Source organism: Solenopsis invicta, chromosome 5 (genome assembly GCF_016802725.1).
Source record: "Solenopsis invicta isolate M01_SB chromosome 5, UNIL_Sinv_3.0, whole genome shotgun sequence".
NCBI lineage: Eukaryota > Metazoa > Arthropoda > Insecta > Hymenoptera > Formicidae > Solenopsis > Solenopsis invicta.
Window position 1 is genome coordinate 914,395 of NC_052668.1, and position 15,034 is coordinate 929,428.

The 15,034-nt window shown below is 29.6% G+C and overlaps 1 protein-coding gene, 1 long non-coding RNA gene and 1 pseudogene across 3 annotated transcripts; 1 reads left to right on the top strand and 2 right to left on the bottom strand.

Annotated features, from left to right (window-relative positions):
• Positions 1-2,249: 2,249 nt before the first annotated feature.
• Positions 2,250-7,942, bottom strand: LOC105202906 (membrane metallo-endopeptidase-like 1). The gene is made up of 18 exons (XM_011171594.3): positions 7,798-7,942; positions 7,279-7,433; positions 7,037-7,201; positions 6,860-6,943; positions 6,582-6,772; positions 5,378-6,226; positions 5,179-5,286; positions 4,908-5,049; positions 4,722-4,830; positions 4,518-4,614; positions 4,263-4,439; positions 4,072-4,187; positions 3,932-3,999; positions 3,737-3,788; positions 3,178-3,245; positions 2,891-3,027; positions 2,642-2,803; positions 2,250-2,524 (listed from the first exon to the last, which is right to left on the bottom strand). The coding sequence occupies exons 1-18, from the start codon at positions 7,815-7,817 to the stop codon at positions 2,345-2,347; spliced, it is 2,880 nt and encodes a 959-aa protein (XP_011169896.1). The 5' UTR covers positions 7,818-7,942; the 3' UTR covers positions 2,250-2,344.
• A 1,248-nt stretch (positions 7,943-9,190) lies between these two features.
• LOC120357804 lies at positions 9,191-11,683 on the bottom strand. 2 transcript variants are annotated; one of them, XR_005574807.1, is made up of 3 exons: positions 10,235-11,683; positions 9,620-9,923; positions 9,191-9,462 (listed from the first exon to the last, which is right to left on the bottom strand). It is a non-coding gene; the product is annotated as an uncharacterized LOC120357804 (long non-coding RNA). The 2 variants fall into 2 exon arrangements; XR_005574806.1 differs by lacking the exon at positions 10,235-11,683 and having other exon boundaries at positions 9,620-10,095.
• Positions 11,684-11,958: 275 nt separating this feature from the next.
• Positions 11,959-13,377, top strand: LOC120357978 (annotated as a pseudogene).
• Positions 13,378-15,034: the final 1,657 nt, after the last annotated feature.

The following is a 15,034-nucleotide window of genomic DNA, read 5'->3' on the forward strand; positions in this document are numbered from 1 at the left end:
TTTTATACACGACGTTCTTTTTGGAGGTATCCTTGAGAGAATCCTTATGGACTTTGATAAAAGTGCCGAGTTTGGTGAGACTGTAAAATGCTAATCCAGAGTCAGTATTATTTGTGATGCCCCTGAATTTGTTAGATACCTACTGAATCAATAAAAGGGATTGTAAACCAATTTTTTGTTTGTTCAGATTCAGAATTATTAGTTACGTTTCTCAAGAATTCGAATTTTACACCGCATAATGTGAAATGTATATACGTTATGATATATAATATATGTATATTCGTTAATGTATTTTGTATGTATGTACACCGCATAATATTAAATGTACATTATTTAATACATATTATGTACATTATTTGAATGTACATTATAGTACATAATATGTATATCCATTAATATATTTCTGTTAATTGTTTTTTAGTCTTTGTATTGATACGCTGAAGATGACTCCAAAGCAAGTCAAAACGTTTGTTTCAATGATTCTGTTATTTCAAGATAAATAAATAATTATATGAATATTATTAATTTTGATTGTGCATCTATATCCGCTCTGAGTCTCATTAGTCTTATTAATTGTGTGTTGTTTTGAATTTTGAGAGTCCTGAGATACATATTACTTGTTATAAATACTATTGATAGACAAAATAAGTCCATGGATGAAAAATCTCGATCTACATCCCAATAAACAAATAATATTTTTTAAATGTTTTTTTAATGTTTCCTTAATAAAAACTTTTTCATATTTAATTTAATTATTGTATTATATTGACATATTTCTTTACAGTCTTATTTAAACAAATAACAGAAAAGTTATTCCAGATGCTATTCTGCATTTGTAAAAATCAATAAAAAAGTTATAATTTTATATATGTTTATATAAATAATATACTTTAATTATACATGGTTCATCTTTTCAATAATATATATTCACTTAATCTATCAGGTATATAAACGTTTTAGCATAAAGTGTTCACAGATCATCACGAGGGATTCAGTTCGCAGCAGTCGTAGAAGTCAAGCACACCGTCCACCGCGGTCACAACTTCGATGGATGGCCGCTTGGGAATTTCCGAAAGAAAATTCTCGAAATTTCTTTTTACGAAAAATATTTTTAAATGTTACAAAAATATTGTTTTGCTCATTGGAATTATGTGGTGTAATAATACAATATTTATACAAATATATACAAAGATGTACATACAGGGTATGTATATGACACATGATGCAATGTTTTATGGGTATACGAGATAGACAGCGAAGTATCATATCCTCTGTATATACATGTGTATGTACATAGGATGTGCAACGATACGTTATTGCGGTAACATTTACAATTTACATTCCACATCCCCGGTATGCTCATTGCATATGCAGTGTATATGCAATATACACGGACGTATATATGTACATTGTTTGTATGTATATCCTAATATTTTACGAGTAGGTCGTTATTTTTACTTTATCACAGAAATTAGCAAAAATCGATAAATCTTAAGGTCATCTTACCTCCGTTTCCGTTATTTATTCCGTTTTGTCATATTTTATATGATTAAATTGTAGCATAAATGTTTTTAATTTTATAAAAGTTATTTTTAATTTGAAACTTTTTCTTATTTCTTATCCTAATGCAATATTTATCAGACTTTTATTGATATTCTTAATATATTGCAGTTTAAGATGTACTGGCTGTACAATATTAGCTAAAAGTTAACGAAATTTAGAATTTTCAGAAGTTTCTTAGATTTATTCTTTTTTCTTAATAAATGATAAGAAAATTTTTATCCTAAATATTTGAATTTAGCTCTAAAACAAGTTGTAAAAAACAAAAGAGCGAATAATTTGATAATACAATAGCTTATGTAATGTAAGTAATTAAATATTACTACAACTTAAGTAAATAATTTTAAACAATTAAGTGGATTTGAACAAACATTTGCATGAATATTTATTAAAGTTTTATCAGTAAATGTAAAAAAATTGATTTAATTCGTAATGTTATTTTCTATCAAATATACAAATAGTTGTTATAAAATGATATTTTACATAAAAATTAATAGCAAATAAATCAAATTAATTTTACACCAATAAGAGAATTTTATGAAGACAATTGAATATAATAACACAACAATCTATGAAAATTTCATACTTTTAGTCATACTTGTCACATAAACTTTTAACAAATTTTTATTTTCAACGTATCGAAAAATCGAGTTCAATATTTAGAAGTTAAAAGAATGCAAAAAGAAAGGTTTAGTCAATTAATATGCGTTATTTTATTCATTAATACAGAATACTTAATTTCTGTAAGATATATTTATGAAATACTCTTTGCAAGACTTTTGGGTTATTTCCAAATATTGCACTTTTTTGGGGGATTCATTGGACTGCCAACTGAGCAATTATAAGCTGTGGCAAAGTCATCCGAATTTGATACAGAGCCTATAACTCTCAGTCGTGCAATGCTATGCTCATCATCTTTGGCGATGTTTATTAAACTTTCAGGCTTGATTGCTTCGCACCATAACTGTAAATGTTATTATTATTTTAATATAATTAAACAATAGAAATAATATATTTCATAATTATCGTTATAGTTTTGTATTGTATAGTATAGTTCTCTGTTAACATCTGTGATACTCACATTTGCAAAGGATAAAAAGAACAATTGATTATCGGTAAAATCTTCCATGCCGGGTAACGCGGCATCCGGCGTTTCGCTCTTTTTCTTCTGATAAGCTTTAAATATTGCCTGTAATCCCATTGTATCCGCGATGTTGTCACTTGTTGTCTTCGAACCGTAATTCTATAATTTTAATTAGAAACGATCAAGAAATCTTTATTAAAATAAAATTTAAATACTCAGTAAGCTTGCGATATTGGCTTATTGTACCTTTATTTTTTCATTTGTTTTTTGATCAATAGGATAATTATTAAACTGTTCCACAAAACAATCCTCTTTTTTGTCATACGCGCCGGCCATTGATGAGAACCATCCCAGAAAATCACCATCTTTATCGTACATGTACCCTAAAAATTATTTCTCTATTGCTCTTTTTTATTAAAAAAAGAAAATTCATGACTTCGTTAAAATAATAAATGATTATACTATAATTATAAGTATTCACAGTGTAAATTAAAGTAAACGTAGAACTTAATAGCAGTGTGCTATTAACATACCATCATTATCGAAACCATGATTAACTTCATGGGCTATAACAAATCCTATGGTACCAAAATTAACTGACCTATAAAAAAATTGTTAGAAAAAAATTTTATTAAAATTTACATTAACATAAAATTATTAGCTGTATAGGAAAAAATGCTGTTTTATCAGTAGCACAGTCTAATTAGAAATATCTTGTTAATTTAATAAACATATTAATGAAGCAAAAAAATTAAAAGTAAAAATAATAACAAATATTGTCAAATAAATAAAATTTAATTGAATCAACTACATACATTAGTGACAGTGATTCAATGTTTAATCGAATAAAACTACAATTTTTAATTTATATAACAGCTATTTTATTAGTGTATAAAATTATTATAAATTTTATTGGTACATATGTTGTTATGCGTGTGTTAAACTTTAATAAGTGCTTTCCTGTTAGTAATAAAAATCCGGTACAAATATTGTTTTGTTTTTGTTTTTCATTAAATATTAAGATAGATGAAACGGCGTTTGTGTCACGTTGCGTCATAAAATGAAAACTTGTAATAAATATTATTTACTTACCGTGGTCGACCGTCAGCGTACCATGGACTTTGGAAATCCGCTGCCGTGATAGCTGTTAATGTAAGAAATAACTTTTATTGTTAAGCCAATAATTGCAAATATGTAAAACTTTGATCAATGTAATTTACTAGTTTACTGTGATGTATAAATAATGTGTAATAAATATTTCACTGAATAAGAAAATATATTACGTACCTAAGGCATTTAAAAAGGGCATATACAAAGCGTTCACAGTAATGGGATTCAGCAATTCAGATGGATCACTGTAACATAAAATTTATTATGTATATAAAATTTCTTTAACTTGAAATATATTAAATAATAAATTATCTCACTATTCGTCTAACAATTGGATTTCATTATTATTATCCGATAACTTCCGTAGGCCTTTCAATTTGACGTATCTGTCATATCGAATAGTATTCTCATAGTACGATGAACCAATAACGAGCTTCAATGAAATAACTTTATATGAGATGAGTTATATAATAACATTTAGTATTAATACAATTTTTTAAAAACTTACCTCTTTAAAATACTCTTGAATAATTGTGGTATTTTTATACCAATTTGGATAGCCGATAAATTCTTTCAAATGCTTTACTTTTGCTAAAGCAAAGTTCTTAGCATTCTCATCCATCCAGTCGGATTTTTTTATCAGATCCTCGACCGCATCTTTTATATCTTTGATCATATTTGATGCCTGCGATACAAGTGAATAATCCAGTGACAAATTTGTCGACACAGAGACAAGTTTTGGATTAAATAAAATAAAACTTACTGTTCTCATTTTATTATCGGAGAAATATCTTCTCACAAATTCGTACGCTAAAATATTTTGTATCTCCTTTGACGATTTGCAAATATTTGATCTCTCGCTACATTTTAATATAAGTAAATCAGATTTGAAATTAGTAATAGTTTATGTTATGCACTAAATAATAAATAATATATAAAAAAATATGTGTATAAAAATATATCAAACCTCGTGGAGGAATCCGTGACAAGTTCCTTCCACTCATCGTACAAGTTTGTCATTTCACTCGTGGTAGTCTTTATTATTCTACTTATAAAGTTCCAGTGTATATAATTTACTGAAACGTATTTCTTGTGATTACGTACGTATATCAATGACGTTTCATATTGTTATTGTTTTGTTTTGGAAACTTACCAATTGTCCGATTTGACGTTTCATCTAACAAAGAGATAAGACTTTCAATGTAACTTGGCGAAATAATGTTTAGATCTAAATCATCATTCACGGATTCGTATGCCTCTTCAAACAAAGCTTTTATTTTGTTCACCCAGTTAATCTACAAAATCATTCTTCAATTGGGCTAATCATGTTAATAAGGACCGCAATAATGTATTATAAAAATTTAACTAAATTAATTGATTAATTAGATGATTAAGAATTAGTTGCAGTTTAAGAAATTGCTTACTTTACTTTTAACTGTCTCAGATTCTTTTTCGTCATACCACTCTTGAAAATCTCTAAGTGTAATTTCTAAATTGAAGAGCGAGTTAAAAATTGGTTCCGTTGAAGCAATCTAGAACGTCAATTATTCAGATCATTAAACATTCTCTCTTGTCTCAGTTCTTATTACATTTTACAAAATAGAGTAATAGAATGATATTCACATTGGCCAGTCGCAAGTGGAACTCGAACATGTCTTCGATATCTTTTTTGAGACGATCTTGTGAAATTTCGGTTTCTCTTTCTTTGGCTATAATATGAGCTACTTTCGAAACGTAATCAGTATACTTCTTTAACATCAACCTCTTTAGTGTCATCTTCGTCTTCTGTGTGTTATTTACTTGCGTCGTTTCCTCATTATCCAAAATTTTATTCGTCCTCTTTGTATGTACTTTTCTTACGTGGCCTCTTCGTCTGTCACCTTTCCAAACATGTGATTTTTCACGACGGATAAATCGGTGTTGGCGTTTCAAGCCAACTTCTGCTTGTCTCTTTATTTTTTGTCCTCTTGTTTTATGGCTATTATGCTTCTTAATGATTCTGGTGCCGCTCTTTCTTTGTCCAACGTGTCGTAATTTTTTGTTTCTTCTATGACCGATATTAACTTTTTTTTGGTCTATTTTCTTTTTAACATCTTTATGGATTTCGTTCGTATCATCATCGTCATCATCACTGTCTCCGCTAACGCTGTTGCCATCCTCATCATCATCGTCATCATCGTCATCATCGTCATCAGGCCTGTCACCGCTACCATTACCGTCATCCACAACAATAATCTTGTAATCATCATCGTCGCTGTCATCATCGTCATCGTTTTTAATGAATTTAGAATTATTTTCGCCTTCACTTCCAGGTTCTTGTTCCTCATTGCTTTGCTCATCTTCGTTACTTGGGTCCTCATCACTTTTACTTAGCTCTTCGTCTCCTTCTTCATCATCCTCTGCTTCTTCACTGCCAAATTTCATTACACGCTGCAGCATGTGTGAACCCACTGGTAAATGCGGCGAGTCAATCTGTCAATTTAATAAAAGGAAAAAAATACGAATTACTGACAGAAAATATTATAAGTGCAAATTTTTTAAACTTAAATTTACTGCAATATGCAAGAACTAACGGTATATAAGGAATATGACTAAAAAATTACAATATAAATATCGTAACATAATTGCAATATATGTACGATAAGAAACACATACTGAAGTTGTACGTAGAAATGCCAATTACATTTATCAGATTTCTTCTTTAAATAAAAATATTTACAACAAGAATTTTAAATAAATAATGGTAAAATTTTTTCAGCCGTAATAAATTTAATTATGTTCTTTCTAAAAACATCTATGACTGGAAGCAAGAGTATCACAAAAATACCTGTACTACTTTTGAATCTCTGTCTACGCGCACGTCGTAAAATGCATTTCTTCCCGTCAAGCGCATATACTGATCATCCACTTTTTGCCAATTGTACTCCTGCTCGTCCCATTGATCCGTTATCATCGGCCAACCACCTAAACACGTTAAAGTAGAAACCAGTGGATCGATTCCTTGCTTTTCTATCGCATCTGTAAGCATTAACAAATTGTTATATTGCAGAATACAACATGAAATTTGCACATTTTGGACGTTTTAATTATTACAGATGCACTCACCAGTATCCATACAAGCCTTGTACCATTTTTTTGCAATCTTTACTGCTCTGAGGTCATCTTCCTTAGGTTCTTCCTCCACAATCTCTGCAAAATTTAATACAATACAGTATTAAGACATGCTAAGCGAATTTTGAATCTTGAGTTTTACAGAGGGCAATGTATTATATGGCTAATAACCTTGCACTTGTTGATCGGTTTTGTTGATTTGAAGTATATGAAACACACTCCACTTGTTATACCCTTCTGGAATGGGATTTTGTTCCGACCATCTTCCGCATGCATATTCGTAAAAGTCGTCGCATGGGCTTACAGATTTGTTCATGTTTCTTAGTAGCGTGTTAGCTGAGAAAACGAAAAGCACGTGGCAGTCCGTGAATTTTTGTAGCAGTAGACCTAGCAATTTAATAATATATAAATACCCATCTTTCTGCACTCCTCGGATTCACATACAGTTCGCTTTTCTTCCTCATTATCGCTCAATTTACGTGAACCGAACAACCTTTCCAAATTTGAAGGATATTTGTGAACTTTTAACAGCGTAACATCTTTTGCTAGAAAGATGCCAATAAAGGCGCTGCAAATTAAGATTTAAAAATACAGCTATTAATAATAAATATTAATATATAATACACTATTATTTAATTATTACAATATATTATTGCACTATGTTTTAAAATACACTTCAAGATATTTCTATTTTTGCGCATAAGAAGAAATTATTATTTATAAGACTGTAAATTTATTCCATCAAATACATAATCACAAATTATTAAGAGACACATATAAAAGTATATAAATATATTGTAATTATTTTAAAATTATATTCAATTTCCAATTGTAATGTTAAATGTCTATATAATAATTATAACTAATACTTTTAATAAATATATATTTAATGTAATACTGTATTTAAGGAAGCAATTATTTTAATTACATACATAAGAATGAATCGCCTCATGGCAAGGTAGCTTGTTGGCCGATATAAATTTTTATAATTCTGTACAGCAAATGTTCCGCAACGTTTTCTGTCACAATGTAAAGTTATTTGTCAGCAATTTATCCTTTTATATGTTGCTACTTGAGCGGAAAATCTCTAAAATGCAATCATATCGAATTGATAGAGTCGAAGGCCGCACACGCCGTTTCGTCCTTCTGAATTATATCTATGAAACTTGTCATAATCAGTACTGTATTTGCAACTTAAACAATAGCACTTCTAATTATTTTTTATTTATCTATTGCATAAATTTAATTGGAATTCTTATCATGGCCAGCGAACTCTGCGTATATTTATTTAGTTAATATATTTACTACAAATTATCAATTTTATAACATCCGTCATTTCATAATTATTATATCTACTTATGTAATTTCATTTTAAGCGAAATATTAAACAAATTTTTTACGGAATTTTGTATTGCGCGTTGCACTAATAGTACTATTCAAAATTTCTTTCTTAAATATTATTGGATTTATGAAAAATGTATTGTAAAACAAATAAAGAAACTTAATAAAATTTAAGAAAATACAGTTAAAATACACACACTTTAAGTAGTGTCCAATTAGATTTTAAAAATTGATGTGATATCCATAAATATCTATTCCGCCCGATAATAATATAGTGATTAAGTTGAAGTATAGATGTTTTTTTTTTAACTTATCTTATCAAACATTTATTGAATTTTTATTCATATTATTACTATAATGTACTGCCGTTTAAGATGTACTGTCTGTATAATATTAGCTAAAAATTATCGAAATTAAAAATCGAAGAACTTTTTAGTTTTATTCCTTTTTCCTAATAAATGACAAAAGATTTTGATCATAAATATTTGAATTTGGCTCAAAAACCAGTTGCAAAGAATAAACCAAATCATTTGGTTAATAATGTCTTTTGTAACGTATGACTATATTTGTAGTTTTAAGTAAATAACATTTAAACAAATTAAACAATCAAAATCAGCCTTTGCACGAATATCTATTAGATTTAATAATGTACGTAAAAAATGTGATTTAAATCACAATATCTACTTTCTCATTAAATAAGCAAAGAGTTATTATAAAATATTATTTTACATAAAAATTAAGATCAAACAAAAAATCAAATAAATTTTAAACTAATAAGAAGACTTCACATAAATTTTACAAAGTAAATCAAACAATAACAAAGCACTATGACAGAGCAATCGTTGAAAATTTCATATTGTTGATTATGCTTTGAAATGTGATATACATTCTTAACTAACATTTATCTTTAATATATCGAAGAATGCCCAAGTTCAATCGAGTACAATATTTAGAAGTTAGAGGAATGAAAAAAGAAAAAAAACATTTAGTCAAACATTGTGCATAATTTTATTTATCAATACATCTGGATAAATAATTTCTGCAAGATATATTTATGAAGTAATTTGCAAGTCTTTTTGGGTCATTTCCAAATATTGAACTTTTCGGGATTCATTGGACTGTCAACCGGACAATTATAAGCTGTAGCAGTCATTCAAATTTGATACAGAGCTTATAACTCTCAGTCGTCCGATGCTATGCATATCTTCTTTGGCGACGTTTATTAAATAATCAGGATTGATTGATTTGCACTATACCTGTAAATTTCATTATTTTAATATAATTAAACCATAGAAATAATATAATTCATTATTATCTTTATAATCTTGTATTGTATAGTTCTCTTAACGTCTATGATACTCAAATTGTCAAAGGGTAAAAAGAACAATTGATTATCGGTAAAATCTTCCATACCTGGTAACGCGGTTGCTCTCTCTTTCTCTTTCTTAAGTAGAGAGAAATAAAGATTTGAATTTTCACACTAGCTGTAGCTAATAATAATAATTGTAGCAATAGATTTCGCTATCAAATACCAAATTTTTTGCACTCTCGAGTTTGGCATATGCTAGGCTTGTCTTTTTCTTTATGTTTTCTCTCATTGTTTTAGGTGTTTTCAGTTAATTTATTGTTTGAGCCAAATAACTATGCCACATGTGAAGAATATCCTTGGTCTTCGAATGGTGTTGCATTCTTTATTAAAAGTACACCAATGAAGGCGCTACAACGTACAATTCAAAATAAGATTAGTACAATGTCCTCATATATTGGAAATGATAAGTAGTGTGATATATAAATTTATTAAAATAATAAATAAAATTTTAAAAAATGATAATTTTTAAATTACGTTATTGATTTTTAGAATCTGAAACAAAATAAAAAAAGTCATATGATAATGAATCGTTTTCTTAAATTTTTAATGCTTTTTCTAATCAGTAAAAAGTAAAATATTTTTCATAAAATAAAATTAGAAATTGTTGAATTTTCTTATGAGAGACTGACAAGTTTAAAAAATAGTTATCATTTACTTACAAAAAAATGAACCGTTTTATTGTTGGAAAACAATCTGAGGCTGATATACATTTTAGCTGCGCTATGCGAAACGTATGTGTTTTTGTATTCTCCACTGTAGTATGTAAAATTATTTGCTGCAGAGTTTGTTACTCTTTTATATATCACTTTTTTGCGGAAGGATCTTACTACGCAACCATATCGAATTGATAAATCCGAAGGACGGAGATGCATCTTCCGTCCTTTTGATTTATATTTATGAATCTTTCCGTAATCAGTCCTGCATTTGAAACTTAAACAATATTCATTTTCACAATTTGTTCTTCTTTTAAGTTTTATTAATGTGCAAAATAGTGTGGGACGTAGATTTTTAAACAAAATATTTTTTTTGTAATGATTTGGGAATGATAAATGAAGAATAATGATAAGATAGAGTTACTAATTGAATCTCCAAAATGTCAAATAAATGTTTAGCAGTTATTTACTGTTAGATTACTTTTACACAGTCCAACAGAAAAAATTGTGGCAAGGAAAACTAGTATTTTTATAGCGAATTCGGTCGGATGCACTAGTATGCACTAGTGCATATTAAGGCCGTTTTACATTAATCTAATATTAAATCAAACTGCAAATATCTTGACTGGCAAAATTTTTAATACTTGTATCTTATCAAATAACATAAAAGAGAAAATTTCATAATTTAATCTGTTTATATATTTATACTGACAATGAACACACATCTTACATCAATTTATGTACGAGTACGTTAACTTTAATGTGCACCAGTGCACACCGGTGCAGTCCAACCAAATTCGCTACTAGTAAATTCAAGGTTGCTGAATCCAAATCCGCCAGCAAAAAATACCCATCACACGTCAGACTTTCAAGAAAAATTGGGTAACATAGGCCAAAAGCAGTTTCTAACATATTTACTAGTTTACTATGAGCACGGAACGTCCTGTTACGTTGAGCAGGATGTCGTAGGGAGTACCTGTTATAGTCCTGGGACGTCCTCAAGGCGTCCTGTGGACTATTAAAGAAGCGCCTTATTCTGTCTTGTAAACATCCACAGTTCTAATTCTATGAATTCCTTCAAAATATTTGCATAAATATTATATTATTACGCCACATAATTCCAATGAGCAAAATTATATTTTTGTAACATTTTAAAAAACATTTTTCACAAAAAAAATCTCGGAAATTTTCGAGAGAAAATTTCCAAGTGACCACCCATTCAATTAAGTCATGATCGCGGTGGACGATGCTTCTGCGACTATTGCAAACTGAATATCTCGTGATAATCTATAAACACTTTATACTTAATACGTATATAACTGATAAATTAGGTGAATATATGTCGAAAAGATGGGGCATGTATAATTAAAGTACATTATTTATATAAATATACATATAAAATTAGTTTTTTCACTGATTTTTACAAATGCCAAATAACATCTAGAATAACTTTTTTGTTATTTGTTTAAATAAGAATGCAACTATGAATATGTCAATATAATACAATAAATAAATTAAGTTATAATTATTATAACAAAATTTTTATTAAAAAAAACATTTAAAAATATTGTTTAATTTGCTTATTGGGACGTAAATCAAGGTTTTTTCACCCATTGACTTATTTCGTCTACCGATAATATTTATGTTCTTCAATAGTACTGTTTCCAAAAAAGAAATCATAAATTTCAATATTAAAAAAAGCACAAGCATAAGTTTTAAATAATTAATATATGCTGTCCAGAAATATAGCTACAAAATAATGTAGCTAAATTTCTGGAACAAAATAACCCTGCAGATAAAAAAATCATTGGTATTATCAAAATCATAGATTACATACGTGTTTGACGTGTTTATAATCTATACGACAAATCTCCCGATATAACTGACAAGCATTACGTATGAAATAAAAACTTGCGAAAGTCGGCGTAACGGATATAAAACTGATAGGACCAATCACTGATAAGAGCATTCCGCCAATTTTGTATTGCGCACGTTCCACATCCATGGAACTTCAGCCTCAGTGCGTTTTCATGTTTCGTACACGCGAGTTTCTCCGCAGTAACAAGGTTTTGCATTCACGATTTTGAATTTACTATCGTTACAATAGCGACCAATTGCATCGACGACAACGTGCATTACGTGCAAGAGCTGACCAGTGAAGATAAGGAATATGTAGCAGCACATTTGAATGAAACTGATGTAATTAGAGAGAATGCTATCGCAAAGATTAAATGCTAGATTGAAGAGAGCGATAATTTGTCCGATCGAATTGGTAAAAATGTTATTGTATTGTAATGACAGTAACCACACATGGTAAATATGTCGTTAAAATATGTCGATGAAACTCAAGTACAACTCGTTAATTTTAGTTCGAATAAAATAAATTACCTCTAGCATTGATATGATGTCATTTTTTGTATTTAATTCGCTGAATGAGTTGAAGAATATAACAGCTGGTATTTGGAATAAAAAACGGAACCAATTTGAAAGTTTCATAAATAGTAATAAATTATGTTAAATAAAACGAGAGAAAATTTGTATCGATAAAATTTTTTATCGTACTATTATTAATATATTTTATTTTATATTTATTATATTTTATATTATAATATATTTTATTTACTATTATTAATATATAATATATTTTAGTATTTTTTTTTAATTTCTTTGATTTTTTTATATGCTTAATTATTATGTGCATAAATTAATTCGGTTTTTTTTTATACAAGTTAAAGCTTATTCACAAGAAATCAAATAGAGGTTTAATGTTTTATATTAATGTCAAAAGCTTTTTACAACACTGTTATGAAGTTCATTAATTACTTGTTGAGTTATAAGAATCTGTGAAAGAATAATTCTTTTTTTAAATTTAATTTCACACAAATGATTTTCTTATTCTACGATTTTTGAGAGTCTGAAAATTTAATCTTGAGAAAACGAAGGAGAGGATAAGAAACTATTACAAGCACCGATCCAACTTACCGGAATGGTACAAAAACAAGGACCCGTTTCGACCGGAACTACAAGAACTGCTTGAAATGGGGTAACGACCATCATTAAATGAAATCTTTATTCTACTCTATTGCTGTTCGAATTATATAGCATTATTTTTTAATTTTTAATCATTTTGGAACTTATAGCGACCTTAATTTTAATGACAAATTGCTTAAATTAAAAATAAGTTTTTTTAACTTTTTTTTTATAGTTATGTTACATTTTATTAATAAAATTTTTTTATAATTGTTTGAAGATGATTAAATATAAATACTGTGACAATTAACTTGCAAGCATCATGAAAAATACACAAAAGAAGCGAAAATACTTGTTAATTCTATTATTCTATTAGGAGTATAAATAAGTTTCCGCCATTTCACAAAAAATGGCGCCACTAGTATGTTATGGTTGAAATTGTCTGTTGTAAAACGTTATATCGTAAGGTTGGACATCTGGCAACAACATAACTTTAAAATATTAGCGATTTTGTATCAGCATCATATATCTTTTTTCGTGCGAAAATGTCGAGTTTTGAGCCGAATAAGCGTCATTTGCGGGAGCTTTTGATTTACTTCTTTAATTTGAAGAAATCTGCAGCCGAGGCGCATCGATTGCTTGTAGAAGCATATGGTGAGGCTGTCTTAAGTGAGAGAAGTTGCCGTGAGTGGTTTCACAAGTTTAAGAACGGTGAATTTGACGTCGAAGACAAAGAACGTAGCGGAAGGCCGAAAGTGTACGAAGACGCGGAATTGGAAATTATTAGATGAAGATTCTTGCCAAACGCAAGAAGCACTTGCATTTACATTAGGAGTGACTCAACCAGCAATTTCACATCGCTTAAAATCATTGGGAATGATTCAAAAACAAGGAAACTGGGTTCCATATGAACTGAAGCCGAAAAACGTTGAACGCCGATTTTTCACATGTAAAATGCTGCTTGCCAGGCATAAACAAAAGGGTTTTTTGCATCGTACAGTCACTGGTGATGAAAAATGGATCCACTACGATAACCCAAAGAAGAAGAAATCATGGGGACCACCTGGCCATGCTTCAACATCGACAGCCAAGCCGAACATTCATGGAAAAAAGCTCATGTGTATTTGGTGGGATCAGCTTGGTGTTGTGTATTATGAGTTGCTCAAACCGAATGAAACCATTACTGGGGCTCTCTACCGAACACAATTGATAAGATTGAGCCGAGTACTCAAGGAAAAACGTGCCCACTACTACTCCAGACACGACAAAGTTATTCTTCTGCATGATAATGCTCGTCCACATGTTGCGGCGCCGGTCAAAACCTACCTGGAAACACTCAATTGGGAAGTTTTACCCCACCCGCCGTATTCACCAGACATTGCTCCTTCTGATTACTACCTGTTTCGATCGATGGCGCATGGCCTGTCTGAGCAACACCTCACATCATATGAAGATACAAAAAATTGGGTCAATTTGTTGATAGCTTCAAAAGATGAAGCATTCTTCCGACGCGGTATCCGTATGCTGCCAGAAAGATGGAAAAAAGTAGTGGCTAGCGATGGACAATACTTCGAATAAAACATTAGGTACTGTTCTTTCACAATAAATGCCCAATTTTTGATAAAAAAACGGCGGAAACTTATTTATACTCCTAATATCAGTGGAGCCGTGATTTGCCAAATTGCATTTCGTGTTTTTGGAGGTTAATATCTCTTCGAACTTCTCTTTATCACGGCACAGATGAGACGTGCATCCGCTATCGATGCACCAGGTATCATCCTTTCACATATTTCTTACTGAGCACAAAATGACATTAGTCACAGAGATTAGGAAAGA